This window comes from Carcharhinus amblyrhynchos, chromosome 6, assembly GCF_965287045.1.
Source record: "Carcharhinus amblyrhynchos chromosome 6, sCarAmb.v2.hapA, whole genome shotgun sequence".
Lineage (NCBI taxonomy): Eukaryota > Metazoa > Chordata > Chondrichthyes > Carcharhiniformes > Carcharhinidae > Carcharhinus > Carcharhinus amblyrhynchos.
In genome coordinates, this window is record NC_137329.1 from 73599222 (window position 1) to 73617982 (window position 18761).

Sequence of the window (18761 nt, forward strand, 5' to 3'; positions counted from 1 at the left end):
CAGGCTTACTGGCCTATAATTTCCTGGATTATCCCTGTTTCCTTTCTTAAACAAGGGAATGGCCATTTTCAATCCTTTGGAACCTCAACTGTGGTAAAAGAGGATGTGAAAATGTCTGATAAGGCCCCAGTTATTTCTTTCCGTGCCTCCCGCAGAAACCTTGGATAGATCCCATCCTGCCCCTTGACTACCTTAGTGCAATTTAGGATACTCAACACTTCCTCATAGAACATAGAACAGTACCGCACAGTACAGGCCCTTCAGCCCTCAATGTTGTGCCGAGCTATGTTGGAACCCAAGATTAAGCTATCCCACTCCCTATCATTCTGGTGTGTTCCTTGTGCCTATCCAATAACGCCTTGAAAGTTCCTAGAGTGTCCGGCTCCACTTTCACAGCAGGCAGTGCATTCCACACCCCAACCACTCTCTGAGTAAAGAATCTACCTCAGACATTCTGCCTATATCTCTCACCATGAGCCTTATAGTTATGTCCCCTAGTAACAGCTACATCCACCCGAGGAAATAGTCTCTGCATGCCCACTCTATCTATCCCCCTCATTATCATATAAACCTCTATTAAGTCGCCTCTCGTCCTCTTCCGCTCTAAAGAGAAAAGCCCCAGCTTCCTCAACCTTTCCTCATAAGACCTACCCTCCAAACCAGGCAGCATCCTGGTAAATCTCTTCTGCGCTGTCTCCAATGCTTCCACATCCCTCTTGTAGTGAGGTGACCAGAACTGCACACACTATTCCAAATGTGCTCTCACCATGGTCTTGTACTGTTGCAGCATAACCCCATGACTCTTAAACTCATACCCCTTGTTAATAAACGCCTTCTTCATGACTCTACCCACTTGAGTGGCAACCTTTAGAGATTTGGGGAACTGAACCCCAAGATCTCTGTTCCTCCATGTTCCTCAGACCCCTGCTCTTGACCCTGTGGTCTGCATTCAAGTGTGTCCCACCAAAATTAATCACCTTGCACTTATCAGGGTTAAACTCCATCTGCCACTTTTCTGTCTAGCTCTGCATCCTAACAATTTCTCTTTGCACCCTACAAAAGCCCTCCACCTCATCCACTACTTCACCAATCTTGGTGTCATCAGCAAATTTACTAACCCACCCCTCAGCCCCCTCTTCCAAGTCATTGATAAAAATCACAAATCCCTGAGGTACACCGCTGGTAACTTCCTCCAATATATTGACATTAAATGTTCGTATGTTCTTCTACTGTGGGGATTGAAACAAAATCATGGGCAGAATTTTATTGTCCCTTTGTGGAGAAGGTGAGGCTGGAAAACACAGCGAGCCATTCAAATGTTCATTGACTTCAGTGGGAGCGGAAAATCTCACCAGCATAAAATTTCACCCAATGATTGAACAAATCTGTCAGTGCTTTATTAGATACATTATTTCTTGTAATGTATTTGGTTTTAAATGACCTTGAATTGCAAAAACATTTTGTTAATTTATATGTCGCTCATAAATTTCATTTTATATTCTGTCTTTGCGGCTCTGGCAATCTTGTTTTTGTTTTGCTTTGCTGTCCTTTATGTCTCCCAGTTCCCTGGGATCGATATGTTCTTTGCATTTTATATGATGTTTCTCTTTGTCGATTATTGCAACAAATCAATTGGAGTGTGTGGTTAACAAGGCAAAGTGCTTTATGCACCAGCAGACAAAAATCAATGCCCAACATGAATATGTTTACAACTTGTGAGCAGAATGGATTGAGGAATTGTTCACAGATGGAGTCATGATGTGTCCACATGAATTTACAGTACAAAACATTCTTCAAAATATTGCATTTCATTGCCCAGGAATACCTGATTGTTAATCAAGAACAGGCATCACAGATTTAAACCTTTCTTAAGGTTCTCCTACCAACTACGATCAGGTCTTTCCTTTAGTTTTCTTACCACTTATGTGGTTAAGTGTTCTAGAGTCAGTTCAGATGCTGTGATTAGAGGATTATAATCCTCTAGGGAAGGATGAAGATGATGGGCTGAATGGCCACACTTATCTGTACTGACCATCGTGACCTTTGAGACTTGCTTGTCTTTTGATGCTAACCTTGAGCTCCTATCCCAATGTCCTGAAATAATAACCATGGACGGGTGTCATGGAGGGCAGACGTCCCCTGATTTCATTATCCGCACATTGAACAAAGAATTGTTCAACTCCCCTGCGTGGAATATTTTTATTAGAATGGCTTATAATCAAGCCTATTGATATTCAGACTTTTCATCACTATTTACCACCTATACGATCTTCAGGGCTTGGTGGTAGTTGAGGTGGGTGGGGTGCGGGGCAGGGTAGGTGGGGTTTCAGGTGCAGGTGTAACTAACTGAAAATAAGGCCAATCTCTGACTAATTTGTGCCTTCAAATGCAATTATTTCAGATGGTGTTTCTGGGCTTCATGTCGTGCAGTTGGGTTTGGGGTTACCTAGCTGATAGATATGGCCGTTGGAAGGTGAGTCAAAAATTGCTTTATATCAAGTTGCACATGTGTAAATAACATCTTTTAATATAATAAAATGACCCGAGGTCTTTTACAGAGGCAAAATAAAAATAAGGGTTGATTCCAGAGTTGAGAGGGTTGGCTTATGAGGAGAGACTGAGTAGATTGGGACTATATTTATTAGAATTCAGAAAAATGAGAGGAGATCTTATAGTGACATATAGGAGTATGACAGAAATAGATAAGATAGAAACAGGGAGGTTGATTCCACCACTTGGTGAAACTAGAACTGGGGGGCATAGCCTCAAAATAAGGGGAAGCAGATTTAGGACTGACTTGAGGAGGAACTTCTTCACACAAAGGGTTGTGAATCTGTGGAATTGCCTGCCCAGTGAAGCAGTTGAGGTTACCTCATTGAATGTTTTTAAGGCAAAGATAGGTAGATTTTTGAAGAATAAAGGAAATAGGGTAATGGTGACCAGGCAGGTTGGTGGAGCCGAGTCCACAAAAAGATTGGCCATGATCTTATTGGGTGGTGGAGCAGGCTCGAAGGGCCAGATGGCAAACTCCTGCTCCTAGTTTTTACGTTCTTATAAAATATGGCACTCAACTGCAGAAGGGGAACTAACACAGATGACCAAAATCTTGGTTAAAGAACTTTAAGGCACGTAATTACAAGAGGGTTAGAGTTTCAGAGTAAGCAAGTTTTCCTGTAACTGTATAATTTTTTTTTAAGATCGCAGTAGTAGTGTGCAGAGTTTTGGTTTCATTACCTAAAAAGGATATATTTACCTTGAAAGGGGTGCAACAAAGCTACATTATATTGCTATCCTGCTCTCAAGTCTAACGTGGGATTTTACAGCTTCACTAGAGTGAGACCAGAAAATCCTGCCCAAGGACAACAGCTAGTTCCATTTTCTGCCCCTCGCCGGCTCCGATTCCATGACGGATGGGGCAATAGAATTCTGGTGCACATGTCTCTCCTTGGCCTGTTTCAATGTTCCAGTGAAGCCCAGGGCAAACTGGAGGAACAGCACCTGATCTTCCAATTAGACTCTTTACAGTCTTTAGAGTGAGCTCAGTAACTTCAGACCATGAACTTTCTCCTCCACCTTCACCCTGTTTCCATCAATTTTGATTTTTTTTTCCACTGATTCATTTTTCATTTCCTTTTTTTTTAAATCTTGCTTTTCATCTTTTTTCCCCTCCCCTCCCCAACCCCACCCCACCAGGGCCACCTGTTATATGTCTTCAGTTGACCTTTGCCACACTGCTGACCTTTGTTCTGTCATTTACACATTCTGATCAGCATCCTTTTTAGCCATGATCACCACCATTTATGTTCCTTTTGTCTTTTCGCTCATGACATTGTTGTAAGTCCTTCCCCATTCTATCTATTTCTGGCCCTCCATCCAGACCCTACAGTGCCCTCACCCCCCACACCCCCACCCCCTTCACCATAACAGTATAAATCTCATCCTATTTCTAATTGTTTTCAGCTCTGATGAAGGATCATCCAGACTCGAACATTAGCTCTCTCCACAGATGTTTTAAGACCTGCTGAGATTTTCCGGCATTTTCTGTTTTTGTTTCAAATTCCAGCATCCGCAGAAATTTGCTTTTACAAAATATTGATTCCTGTAATGAAAGGGCTGTCCTTTGAGGAGAGATTGAGTAAAATTTTCCCTAGGGTTTAGAGGAATGAGAGTTGATCTCATTGAAAGGTATTATTATCAGAGGACTTGATAGGGGAGAAGCTGAGAAAATGTCTTTCCTGGCTGGGGAATAACTGTCCTGACTGAACACAATTCACACCTCTTTAACCTGTGCTTAACCCTCTCTCCACTCACATTGTCTGTACCTTCAAGACTTGATACCTGTAAAGACTCACATTCCAACCATTATCTTGTAAATTGAGTTTGTGTCTGTATATTCCCTGTTTGTGAACAGAGGGAGTATGCAAAGCTGGGAATCAAATTAAAAAGCAGAACTGACAAGGTAGTTATCTCTGGATTACTACCTGAACCACATGCAGATGGGCGCAGGGTAAATAGGATTAAAGAGATGAATGGGTGGCTCAGGGATTGGTGTGGGAGGAATGGGTTTGAATTTATGGGGCATTGGCGTCAGTATTGGGGCAGATGGGACCTGTTCAGATGGGGTGGTCTTAGTCTGAACCGTGCTGGGACCAGATCCTGGAGAATCATATAACTAGGACTGTAGATAGGGCTTTAAACTAATTGGGGGGGGGGGGCGTGGTTTGTGCATGGGTGGGAGAAATTACAAAATCTAAAGTAAAGGAGAGGGTACGGGCGTGGGAAAATGTTGAGGATGTCCCAATAATAAAAGGGGTAGGGGGCATGAGAAAGGTTAGTAGCGTTCTTTCAAATAAGGTTCAGATAAAGGCTGGTATAAAGGCACTTTACCTGAATGCACGAAGTGTTCAGAACAAAGCGAATGAGCTAATGGCGTAGATCAGCACAAATGGGTATGATCTAGTGGCCATTACGGAAACATGGTTGCAGGGTGACAGGGACTGGGAGCTGAATGTCCAGGGGTATCAAGTGTTTAGGAAAGATAGATGGGAGGAAAAAGGGGGTGGGGTCGCTCTGTTAATTAAGGATAATATCAGGGCGATAGTAAGGGAAGATATAGGCTCCAAAGAGCAAAACGTTGAATCGCTGTGGGTGGAGATAAGGAATAGTAAGGGAAGATGCTGGTGGGTGTGGTCTATAGGCCCCAAATAATAACTTTGAGGTGGGACGGGCTATAAACAAGCAAATAAATGATGCGTGCAGAAATGGAACGGTGATAATTATGGGGGATTTTAATCTGCATATTGATTGGATGACCCAAGTCGGACGCGGTGGGCTTGAGGAAGAGTTCTTGGAATGCTGTAGGGATAGCTTCCTTGAACAGTATGTGACGGAACCTACGAGGGAGCGAGCTATCTTAGATCTGGTACAGTGTAACGAGGCAGGAAGAATTAGGGATCTTATTGTGAGGAATCCTCTTGGGACGAGTGATCATTGTATGGTTGAGTTTTTGGTGAAGATGGAGGATGAGAAAGTAGGGTGCCGAACCTGTGTCCTCTGTTTGAACCGAGGGGAGTATGATAGGATGAGAGAGGAATTGGCAAATGTAGATTGGGGGCGCAGATTGGTTGGTAGGACGGCTGAGGAACAGTGGAGGATTTTTAAGGAGATCTTTTTCGGTACTCAACAGAAATATATTCCAATGGTAAAGAAGGAATGTAGGAGAAGGGATAACCAGCCGTGGTTATCAAAGGAAATAAAGGAGAGTATTAAATTAAAAGCTGATGCGTTTAGAGTGGCAAAAAATAGTGGGCGATTAGAAGATTGGGAAAAATTTAAAAATCAACAAAGAATGACTAAGAAGGTGATAAAGAAAGGAAATATGGACTATGAAGCTAAACTAGCACTAAATATAAAAAAGGACAGTAAAAGTTTTTACAAATATATAAAGAAGAGAAGGCTGGCTAGAATGAATGTTGGACCCTTAGAGGATGAGCGGGGGGATTTAGCAGTGGGAGATGAGGAAATGGCTGAGGCCTTAAATAAGTTTTTTGCCTTGGTCTTCATGGAGGAGGACACAAATAGTTTGCTGGATCTTAAAGATAGAAGGATGGTAGGAGTTGAGGGCCTGAATGTGATTTCTGTCACTAGAGAGGTAGTGCTTGATAGGCTAATGGGACTGAAAGTGGACAAGTCCCCAGGACCGTATGGAATGCATCCCAGGGTTCTGAAAGAAATGGCAGAGGTGATAGTGGATGCCTTAGTAATTATTTACCAAAATTCGCTGGATTCCGGGGAAGTGCCGGAAGATTAGAAAACGGCTAATGTTATGCCGCTGTTTAAAAAAGATAGCAGACAAAAGGCAGGGAATTATAGGCCGGTCAGTTTAATGTCTGTAGTTGGAAAAATGCTTGAATCCGTAATCAAAGAAGAAATAGCGAGGCACCTAGAAAAGAACGGTTTGAAAGAGCAGACGCAGCACGGATTCGTTAAGGAGAAGTTGTTTTTGACAAATTTATTGGATTTCTATGAGGATGTGACTAGTGCGGTAGACAGAGGGGAACCGGTGGGTGTGGTATTTTTAGATTTCCAAAAGTCGTTTGATAAGGTGCCTCATGAAAGGTTGCTACAGAAGGTTAGGGTGCACGGAGTTGGGGGTAAGGTGTTAGCGTGGATAGAGGATTGGTTGTCTAATAGGAGGCAGAGAGTTGGTATCAATGGGTGCTATTCTGATTGGCAGTTGGTGACTAGTGGAGTGCCCCAGGGATCGGTGCTGGGGCCTCAGCTATTTACCATTTATATAGATGATCTGGAGGAGGGGGCTGAGTGTAGGGTGACGAAATTTGCTGATGACACAAAGGTGAGTGGAAAAGCAAATTGTGCGGAGGGTGTGGAAAGTCTGCAGAGGGATCTGGATAGGTTGAGCGAGTGGGCGAGGACCTGGCAGAGTGAGTATAATGTTAGCAAGTGTGAGGTTATCCACTTTGGCAGAAATAATAGTAGGAGGGATTACTATTTAAAAGGCGAAAAGCTGAAGCATGCTACGGTGCAGAGGGACCTGGGGGTCCTTGTGCACAAGTCGCAAAAACCCAGTCTGCAGGTGCAGCAGGTGATCAAGAAGGCAAATGGGATGCTGGCCTTTATAGCGAAGGAGATAGAATATAAAAGTAGGCAGGTCTTGCTGCAACTGTACAGGGCACTGGTGAGGCCGCAGCTGGAGTACTGTGTGCAGTTTTAGTTGCCGCACTTGCGCAAGGATATATTGGCCTTGGAGGGAGTGCAGAGGAGGTTCACTAGGCTGATACCGGAGATGAGGGGGTTGGACTATGAAGAGAGACTAAATAGACTGGGCCTGTACTCGTTGGAGTTTAGAAGGATGAGGGGAGATCTTATAGAGACGTATAAGAAAATGAAGGGGATAGATAGGGTAGAGGTAGAGAGATTCTTCCCGCTTAAAAAGGATAGTAGGACTAGAGGGCACAGCCTCAAGATAAGGGGGGGGGGGTGCAGTTTAGATCGGAGTTGAGGAGGAACTTCTTCACTCGAAGGGTGGTGAATCTCTGGAATTCTCTGCCTGTTGATGTGGTGGAGGCTACCTCACTGAATATATTTAAGTCATTGGTAGATAGGTTTCTGATAGACAAGGGAATTAAGGGTTATGGGGAGAAAGCGGGAAAGTGGAACTGATCCACTTCAGATCAGCCATGATCTTATTGAATGGCGGGGCAGGCTTGAGGGGCTAGATGGCCTACTCCTGCTCCTATTTCTTATGTTCTTATGAACACAAGCCCTTACTCACCTTAAGAAGGAGTGACACTCGAAAGTTTGTGCTACCAAATAAACCTTTAACCTGGTGCTGTGAGACTTCTTACTGGGGAATAGAATGCAGTTTCAGCATGAGGGATTGACTATTTTAGGACTGAGATGAGGAAAAATATCTTCATTCAGGAGGTCACAAATCTTTGGAATTCTTTGCCCCAGAGAGCTCTAAATGTTCAACAATTGAGTATATTCAAGACAGAGATCGATAAATTCTGGGATATTGAGGGTTATGGGGATAGTGTGGAATGTGGAGTGGATGTGAAAAAATAACAAAGTGCTTGTTGAATGGCAGAGCAGACTGAAAGTCCAGATCATATCCCTGTGTCTATGTTCTTAAGTTTCATAGTTGGTTGAACAGTGAGGAATTGGCACTTGGGGATCAAGTGAGTAGTCATCCCCTTAGATGCACAGATGGGGGTCAATTTTTCAATGAATTCTCAGGGAACTGCAACTAACTGACATTTCTGCAGTGTAGACAGTGAAGGATTCAAGAGAGACTCTTCTCACGAGGAATCGGAATTGATCTTTGTGCAATGAACATCCTCTGATTTTGTATCATTGCAAGTAGCCAGTACAGTATTAGGGTCTGAATATTCTCCTTTGTGTACTGGGTAACAATTAGCTGCAGAGTCTCAGCTGATAAAATCTTGGACCTGGATAAAAGATCCAGAATCATTTAATTTTTCTGAATCAAGTTTGCAGCATCAAGCATTTGAGAGGTTCTTTGGAAAATTGATATTTTGGAATTTTCATAGAACCCTACAGTGCAGAAAGAGGCCCTTCGGCCCATCGAGTCAGCACTGACCACAACCCCACCCAGGCCCTATCCCCCACATCCCTACACACTTTACCCACTAATCCCTCTAACCTACACATCCCAGGACACTAAGGGACAATTTTAGCATGGCCGAACAACCTAACCCACAAGCCTTTGGACTGTGGGAGGAAACCGGAGTACCTGGAGGAAACCCACGCAGACACGAGGAGAATATGCAAACTCCACACAGACAGTGACCCGAGCCAGGAATCGAACCCAGGTCCCTGGAGCTGTGAAGCAGCAGTGCTAACCACTGTGCTACCCCTTGTTTTGTTGTTTGAATTGTGTTTCTGATTTTGCTTTCTCTTCCAGATTCTTCTGCTCGTCACCGTCTGGAGTTCCTTTTACTCGGGCATGACTTCCTTTGCACACACCTATGGCTGGTTTGTCTTCCTCCGTTCCATGGTAGGATGTGGTGTGGCTGGTCACTCACAAGGGTATGATGCATTTTGTTTCCATCTTGTCTCTTTTCCTGATTGTTTACAGTGTTGCCCTTTCCTGGCTCTGGTCACCAACCTGCCTGCGTGTTATGTGTTTCAATAGTGTCCAATGTGTTTCAGTGTGGCAATCACTGTACCAGATAGTTTCTTGATTTTCAGAAGGCGTTTGATAAGGTGCCACACAAGAGGTTACTGCAGAAGGTAAGGGGGCATGGAGTTGGGGGTAGGGTGTTAGCATGGATAGGGGATTGGCTGTCTAATAGGAGGCAGAGAGTGGGGGTCAATGGGTGCTATTCGGATTGGCGGTTGGTGACTAGTGGAGGGCCCCAGGGGTCGGTGCTGGGGCCTCAGCTATTTACCATTTATATAGATGATCTGGAGGAGGGAACCAAGTGTACGGTGTCGAAATTTGCTGATGACACCAAGATTGGTGGAACGGCAAATTGTGCAGAGGGTGTGGAGAGTCTGCAGAAGGATCTAGATAGGCTGGGCGAATGGGCCAGGAACTGGCAAATGGAATTTAATGTTGGCAAGTGCAAGGTGGTCCACTTTGGTAGGAATAATGGTAGGAAGGACTATTACTTACATGGTGAAAAACGGCAACATGCAACGGTGCAGAGGGACCTCGGGGTCCTTGTGCATGAGTCGCAAAAACCCAGCCTGCAGGTGCAGCAGGTGGTCAGGAAGGCAAATGGGATGCTGGCCTTCATAGTGAGGGGGATTGAATACAAAAGTAGGGAGGTCTTGCTGCAACTGTACAGGGCACTGGTGAGGCCGCAGCTGGAGTACTGTGTGCAGTTTTGGGCACCGTACTTACGCAAGGATATTTTGGCCTTGGAGGGAATGCAGAGGAGGTTTACTAGGCTGATACCGAAGTTGAGGGGGTTGAACTATGAGGAGAGGCTGAATAAACTAGGCTTGTACTCGTTAGAGTTTAGAAGAATGAGGGGAGATCTCATTGAGACATATAAGATGATGAATGGGATGGATAGGATAGAGGTAGAGAGGCTCTTCCCGCTCAGAAAGGACAGTAGGACTAGGGGGCACAGCCTCAAGATAAAGGGGGGGCGGTTTAGAACAGAGTTGAGGAGGAACTTTTTAACTCAAAGGGTGGTGAATCTCTGGAATTCTCTGCCTGTTGAGGTGGTGGAGGCTGCCTCGCTAAATATTTTTAAGACGTGGGTTGATAGGTTTTTGATAGGCAAGGGGATTAAGGGTTATGGGGAGAGGGCGGGAAAGTGGAACTGAGCCACGACAGATCAGCCATGATCTTATTGAATGGCGGGGCAGGCTCGAAGGGCTAGATGGTCTACTCCTGCTCCTATTTCTTATGTTCTTATTGCCTGTTGGAAAAGAAGACAGAATATTCCTCAGAGAAAATTAACGAGGTTGGATGCACTAATCAGAGGACTCTTTAAGCTAATGTTTATTTTAGAAACATAGTCATGTTAGAAAGTTAATATTATTTTTCAGAAATGTTGAACGCATGGCCTGTGGTGCAACCTCAGTGGGATTTGATAAACTTTACAAAACCGATACAAATTGGAAGGAAATAATTTGATGGGCAAGTTTCCTTGTTATGTACTTTAAATCACATTTGCCACTAACAGTGTAGGGTGTAGACTTCCTGTTCACAAATCTTGTTTGTTGTTACAGAGTCAGTATTTTCCATCATAAATTGCTACGTCAACACTTACCATTCAATCTTTGTCAATTGTTATAAAGTTGCAGCTTCTGGCCACTAGATGGCCCCATGTAGTGACGTTTCTCTGCCTCTATCTTGTAATTATAAAAATATAGTTCTCATCGCATTTACACTGAAAACAGCTTATAGGCCGTAAAGTTATAGTCATTAACCATTTGCATTAGCGTGGTCTTTCTGGATTTTCAGAAGGCGTTTGACAAGGTACCTCACAAGAGGTTATTGCAGAAGGTCAGGGGACATGGAGTTGGGGGTAGGGTGTTAGCGTGGATAGAGGATTGGTTGTCAAATAGGAGGCAGAGAGTGGGGGTCAATGGGTGCTATTCGGATTGGCGGATGGTGACTAGTGGGGTGCCCCAGGGGTCAGTGCTGGGGCCTCAGCTATTTACCATTTATATAGATGATCTGGAGGAGGGAACCGAGTGCAGGGTGTCGAAATTTGCTGATGACACCAAGATTGGGGGAACGGCAAATTGTGCGGAGGGTGTGGAGAGTCTGCAGAAGGATCTAGATAGGCTGGGCGAATGGGCCAGGAAATGGCAAATGGAATTTAATGTTGGCAAGTGTGAGGTGGTCCACTTTGGTAGGAAGAATGGTAGGAAGGACTATTACTTACGTGGCGAAAAACTGCAGCAGGCGACGGTGCAGAGGGACCTCGGGGTCCTTGTGCATGAGTCGCAAAAACCCAGCTTGCAGGTGCAGCAGGTGGTCAGGAAGGCGAATGGGATGCTGGCCTTCATAGCGAGGGGGATTGAATATAAAAGTAGGGAGGTCTTGCTGCAGCTGTATAGGGCATTGGTGAGGCCGCAGCTGGAGTACTGTGTGCAGTTTTGGGCGCCGCACCTGCGCAAGGATATTTTGGCCCTGGAGGGAGTGCAGAGGAGGTTTACTAGGCTGATACCGGAGTTGAGGGGATTGAGCTATGAGGAGAGGCTGAATAAACTAGGCTTGTACTCGTTAGAGTTTAGAAGAATGAGGGGAGATCTCATTGAGACGTATAAGATGATGAATGGGATGGATAGGATAGAGGTGGAGAGACTCTTCCCGCTCAAAAAAGACAGTAGGACTAGGGGGCACAGCCTCAAGATAAAGGGGAGGCGGTTTAGAACGGAGTTGAGGAGGAACTTCTTCACTCAAAGGGTGGTGAATCTCTGGAATTCTCTGCCCGTTGAAGTGGTGGAGGCTGCCTCGCTAAATATTTTTAAGAAGCGGGTTGATGGGTTTTTGATAAGAGAAGGGATTGAGGGTTATGGGGAGAGGGCGGGAAAGTGGAACTGAGCCACGACAGATCAGCCATGATCTTATTGAATGGCGGGGCAGGCTCGAAGGGCTAGATGGCCTACTCCTGCTCCTATTTCTTATGTTCTTATGTTCTTATGTCATTTTCAGAGAGGTTGGGTATGCCATCTTAAGCGCTTTTTCATTTTGGACAGAAACAGCTGTGTTCATCAGTTTATGTCTCATTAAGATGATTGGGTGGCAGCCTTCCACCTTGTAAGATGATGGTTTGCACCATGATAGTCAACTCTGTTAGACATTGCTATAGTGGCTCAGGAGCTCCAATCTAACAATGCCAAAAGCGGTGGTTCATTTCCCATACAGGCTAAGGTTATTCATGAAGGCACTGCCTTCTCAACCTCTCCTGAGGTGTGGTGATCCTCAGGTTAAATCATCATCAGTCAGCCCTCCCCCTCAAAGCGGGGAGCAGCCATTGATCATCTGGGACTATGGTAATTTTTACTGGTCATAGTAGGTAGCAAGCAAATATGTGTTGACCTGTTATCAGGTCTGTACTTACATTCTCCAACTGACAATTCATTACTTTTCAAATGATTAGTCTTGTGTTAAGATGTCCACACTTTCTGAGACCATGATGTCATGTAAAAGATGTGATCTAAATTTTGCACATATTTCTCTAAGGGTTGTGTTTGGTCCCCAATGTTTGGACTTGGATTCTCATTAACTGTTTTCTTTCTAATGAGCCTTAGATTATAGAAGAGGATCTTGTTGAGCATTGGTTTGAGTTCTGGTGTTCCTTGCTGCCTTGATGTTGGGCATTCTTCAGTCTGTTCTGTTTCTCATTTCTATCGTAACTTGAATCTGCGCAGGCACAATGGGCTCCTTCTGTGCTGCATCATTCTGTATAACATGGTGACACCAATTTTATTTTCTTCTGTACAGATTTATTCTCATGACAGAATTCATGCCCTCCAAATATCGAGGTCGTATTTTACCCCTGGGACAGGTGAGAAAGTGTATGCGCTCTGAAAAGCTAAGTGGTTAGATTTCAACAGCTGCCTTGTCCAGGGGAGATGATTCAGTGTTGATCATCTCAACATCAATAGATAGCCTTGATGGGCACTGATGCTCTCTTCTCTCAGGAGATTCAAGGGTAAACCTTTAAGAAGGAGCAGTGTAATTTGGACTATGAGCGTTCAAGATGAATGTGTAACAGGGAGCTAATCTCCAAGAGCCTGTTTCACACAATTATCACCCTCAATGCCCAGATCTGCTCAAGATCACGGCCAGAATTCTCTGACCTTGCCCACAGCTGGGATTTTCCAGTCCAGCTGCTGTCAATGGAGATTTGGCTGAGCGCCAAAATTCTCTGTTCTTGCTGGCAATGGCAGCAGGGCATCTGAGATCAGAGAATTCTGACCCATATATTAAGAGAATTGATCACCCCTGCATACAGTTTGTTGTGGAGATATGAGGCAGGAGACGGTGCCATTTTGATGTGGACATTTTAACAGATGGGCGAGAGATGCCTGGAGTGGTCATAGTGGGATATGGTGGATTGGCATGGTGGCTCAAATTGTAAATCTGTAGTCAGTGAGCTGCCAGTGTGTGGTGGGTATTCCAATAGAAGCCTGCTGATCTAGAGGTGGTAAATTGGACATGGGCAATAGTTTAAGGGGGAGAGGGGTGGTGCTTTCTGCATTTTGCATTCGGATCCAAAGATCTATACAACTAGAATGAAAAAAGACTTCTCTGAAACCTCCATCTTGCTGTCTCTGATGACAGATGAAAGTCCGTTTAATTATGGTTGGAAATGGCCACCTCCTCAGTCTGTTGCACCCAGGGAGTGGTGGGCAAGGGCAGGGACTGGCAGAAGTCAGGTGATAGAGCAAAATTAACACTGGGGCTTTAATCATGTCACTTGACTCCCATATGCGGGGTGGCACTGTGGCACAATTGTTAGCATTGCTGCTGTACAGCGCCGGTGACAGTGATTCCCGGCTTGGGTCACTGTCTGTGTGGAGTCTGCATGTTCTCTCCTTGTTTGTATGGGTTTCCTCCAAGTCCTCTGGTCTCTCCCATACGGCCCAAAAGACGTGCTGGTTAGGTGCATTGGCCAAGCTAAATTTTCCCTCAGTGTATCGAACAGGTGCCAGAGTGGCGACTAGGGGATTTTCACAGTAACGTAATAGCAGTGTTAATGTAAGCTCACTTGAGACAATAATGCAAGAGACATTCTCCTGTATTAGAGTGGGGCTCCTGTTGACAGAATTCATGTTTTCCCAGAACAGAAAGCAAAACAGACGTCAATATTGAGGTAAACTGGTGTAACTATCCACCACTTACCCTGTATAAACAGGGCACTAGGGAGGTCCAAATCATCCCATGGAGCCATAGTAGTCTACAGCACAAAAGGAGGCCATGTGGACTCAGCATATCTGTGTTGGATCAAACTATTGCATTACCCTGAGAATGGAAAATATTTCTAGCACTCGAGAATGGTTGGAGTAAATTGTTTGCTTAAGATTTGTGGTTTACTTTAGTCTTTACATTACCTTTACTGTAACAGAAATACATTCCTATCTGTGTCATTTCAGTGGAGTTATGAACCCACTTGTCTTCAACACACTTGTAACAAAAGATGACCTTTCTTTGTTTCCCCTCCATTTTAGATCTGTTTTATTCTTCTTGTCTTTCTAATACCCTTCAGCGTCTGACTAATGGATATAATCCTTCTCAATCATCTGCATTTTTCTCCATGAGCAACTATCTGTTGATTTAAACCACTGAGGTATTGTTTTTGAAATGTTACCTGCATTTTACCCAGTGTAATGGTACACTACCTGTACACTGTACCTCTACCTGTGGTTCAACCCTATTCACTACTTTATTCTATTTGACACTGGAATTTCCTTTCCATCTTTTTCTCCCAAGTCAAATGAAGGAACTTTAATCAAAATGTTCATCCCCTTGCTTTCTCTCCAGGATATGCCAGACCTTAATCTTTTCTTCACTCTTCCAATTGGGAAAAGAAACAGATCATTCATGGTGTTTTTTTTTCTTTTTTATTATTATTTTCATCTCTTTGTTCCTTGTAGATATTCTGGCTCCTGGGATCCACAATCGAAATCCTGCTGGCATATCTAATTATTCCCACGCTGGGCTGGCGCTGGCTTGTGCGAATCTCCACCGTACCCAGTATCATCTTGTTGGTGCTATTCAAGGTGAAGTAAAGCAATCCTTCCATTCTCAGAGCAATTTGAACAGATCTTTGATCCAATCTGTTCTAAATTGAGCAGAAAACTGCATAGCCACTGAAGATTGTGTGAAGAGGACTCTTATGCAGGACACAGATTATTTATGGATGGTTGCTGTGGTTCTCTTTCCTTTCTCACCTCAATCTACTCTTTTTTTCCTTGCCCCTCCAACGAGCTTGTTCTCAGTCTCAATCCTCAAACCCCCTTTTTTTTCACTGCATTCCATTTGATACTGACTCTTTACTTTCCAACCTTTTGTGTCCATGTTCAAAGGTGTCAGTCTTAGGTCAGTGGTAGCCTTTGGGTTAGAAGATTGTGGTCCAAGTCCCAATCCAGAGACCAAAACACAAAACATGCACTGCCCTTCCCTGTGCAGTACTGAGGGAGTGCTGCATTGTCAGAAGTGACAGCTGATGGCCTGGGTTTTTGCCTATTGGGCGCGTACACTGTGTGGATTTGGAAGTGGGTGTGAATCCGTTCTGGACTGCAGTTGGCCCCAGCGTACAACTTCACACTGGCTGGCCAATTAACGGGCATCCAATAAGGAACGTACCGCTGGGGAGGGTGGAAAGAGGGTGGGCACTGAGAAAAGGGAATATGTAGGCTGGCGCTCCCAAGGTGCAAATTTGGAAAGCGCTGTTGATGGAGCCTTGGTGAGTTACTGCAGTGTCTCTTGTACACATTGCTGCCACTGTGTGTTGGGGTGGAGGAAGTGAATGTTTAAGGTAGTGGATGTGGTGAAAATCCATCATTGGGCTGATTATTGCTAAACAAGTTCTTGATAGCACTGATGATCACACTTTCTATCAATTTGTTGACAATTGAGTATATATTGGTATTGGATTGGTAGTTGGCTAGATTGGATTTGTCCTGCTTTTTGTGGAGAGGACATATCTGAACAACTTAACCACCTGTTGGGTAGATATCAGTGATTTATTTGGACCAGAACAGCTGGCTAATAGCATGGCTAATTTTGGGGCACCATTGTTTTGTGCAATAGCCATGATTTTTCTGCACTTATAGCCTTTCTTGTACCCAGTGCCTTCAGCCACATTTTGATCTCACGCGGAGTAAATTGACTTGTCTGAAGACAGACCCCACTATCACAGAAGCCAAAGAAGGAGGTCAAGATATATCAGTTAGTCAGACTTCTGGTTGGAGGTGTTGCAAAAGAATCCCCACCGATAGTGTGCAGAAATTGGATCACTTACATTAGCAGTAATAGGAGTTTGGTGCCCTGAACTGGTGCTGAGATGGAGTGTTATTGAATTTTGGTCTGTGATGAAATTTGACCAATATGCATGCAAGTAATCAGCTCTGTCGTGAAGTTTATTGGAACGCATGGCAAGGTACAGCTGAGAGTATAACTCTGGTCAGCTGAGTGTCTATCACACCACACCAAACCATCACATGCCACAGCAACAGTATGTGTTGAAGATTTTTGAAGAGTCCCGCTGCAACTGTGCCCAGTTTTGCCCTCACCTAAGTCCTGGACCATTGCCAACAATCCAGAAAGTGCGACCACCAGTCCAAAATTGTTGAGTCTAGTAAAGTGCCCCCCGTTACCTTGACTAACAGTTACTGCAAGGGTCAGTGACCCAGTGTGTGATCAATGCCTTGAAGGAGCTGTGCGATTAGAAGGATAATCATTCTTTGGTGAATTTAAATTAGAGTTTGTTGTGTTTTGCCGAGGTCTCAGCTAAAACACTGACACTATCATTTGAAGTATTTGTTGGAAGTGATAGGAAAATTGAAAATTGAGAAACATTCTCAATGGAGTTCACGTTCCCAAAACAGTACATCGAGCAAATAGGCTGAAATTTTTGCAGAAATCTCTAGTCATTGCTGAAAAAGCATGAATTCACAAAATAAATCCAGATGATGCCCCAGTTTAAGGAACAAAGAAGAAGTGTTTGAAACTTGGGTGTGGAATTTCGTTGCTGTTTCGGTTGGAAATGTAATAAGATAATCAGTTGTAACAGTAGAAGGGAGAGATGTGAACTGAATAAAATGTGCTTTGTTTTAGGTGTGTTCAATTGCTTATTAACAAAAACTGCTGTGAGCAAAACCACTGAGTACTGTACCAAACAGTCTAGAATGTTCTAGAGCTTGGAGCTGCCCAACGGATGGCAAATGCTTGTGTAACATAATCATGTCTTTTGGTAGGAATAAGCCAGCAGTGTCTTGGTTGTGGATGGAGAATTGTTGATGTCACTGGGTAATCTGTATTAATTTACAAGAAATCCTGTCCTGATCTATGGTTTCAATGCACCCATAACTGTTTCATTTCTGCCTGTCTGGATCTGTTTTTTGGCCAAGTATACCACTACCTCTATAAGCGATGAGCAACAATCTCATCTCTGATTTTAACTCCGATAGGAACACTTAGAATCATAGAATCCTACAGTGCAGAAGGAGGCCATTTGGCCCATCAAATATGCGTTGACCACAATCCCACACAGCCCTGATCCCCATAACCCCCGCATTTACTTTAGCTAGCCCCCCTAATACTAAGGGGCAATTTAGCAGGACAGTCCACCTAACCCGCACATCTTTGGACTGTGGGAAGAAACCAGAGCATCCGAAGGAAACCCATGCAGACATGAGGAGAATGTGCAAACTCTACACAGACAGGCACACAGACAGTGCTTAGGTCCCTGGCACTGAGGGACTGTGTTTTGTTGGTCAGGAGATGTGTTCAACTGTGCTGTAGTTCATCCCTACATTCACCTATTCATAACTTCATTCACTCCCCTCAGCCTAATTACCTGTCTGACCATCCACACATTATCCAAAATATTAAAATTCATTCACCACCCACCTGTCCATTCCCAGATGGGTCTTTACAACAATTGATAATTTCATGGTCACCGTTACTGAGACTAAGTTTACATTCCAGATGTATTAATTGAATTTAAATCTTATTAATTTTTTTTCAGTGTATTCCAGAATCGGCCCGTTACAATGTCTCTCAGGGAAACCCTCAGCTTGCTACGAAAACCTTGAATCACATTGCAAAGATGAACCATTCCTGCCTCCCCTCTGGCACATTGACAGAATTTGAAACGGTAAGACCAAAAACAACCTCCTAATCTTGCAGTAGTTTTTGAGTTGATTTAATCACTATTGTCACATATATTAGTATACAGTGATGAGTATAAGTTTTTGTGCACTATACAGACAAAGCATGCCATTCATAGAGATGAAAAGGAGATGATGCAGAGTGTAACATTACTGCCATAGCTAGGGTGTAGAGAAAGATCAGCTGAATATATAGTGAGTTCATTCAAAAGTCTGATGGCAGCAGGGAAGGAGCTGTTCTTAAATCTGTTGGTATGTGACCTTTTGTATCTTTTTCCCAACAGAAGTAGGTGGAAGAAAGTAAGTCTGGGGCATGTGGGATCCTTCATTATGCTGGCTGCTTTTCTGAGGCAGTGGAAAGTGTAGACAGAGTCAATGGATGGGAGACTGGTTTGCATGATGGACTG

The 18761-nt window shown here is 44.0% G+C and overlaps 1 protein-coding gene across 4 annotated transcripts in view; it reads left to right on the top strand.

The window, feature by feature from the left end:
* svopl (SVOP-like) overlaps nucleotides 1-18761 on the top strand; it is a 123023-nt gene that overhangs the window by 63125 nt on the left and 41137 nt on the right. For all 4 annotated transcript variants that reach the window (XM_080190655.1, XM_080190653.1, XM_080190654.1 and 1 more), the window contains 5 exons: nucleotides 2402-2473; nucleotides 8948-9072; nucleotides 12959-13022; nucleotides 15115-15240; nucleotides 18213-18341. In XM_080190655.1, coding sequence (XP_080046781.1) covers nucleotides 2402-2473; nucleotides 8948-9072; nucleotides 12959-13022; nucleotides 15115-15240; nucleotides 18213-18341 — 516 coding nt within the window. The remainder of the gene's footprint in view (nucleotides 1-2401; nucleotides 2474-8947; nucleotides 9073-12958; nucleotides 13023-15114; nucleotides 15241-18212; nucleotides 18342-18761) is intronic.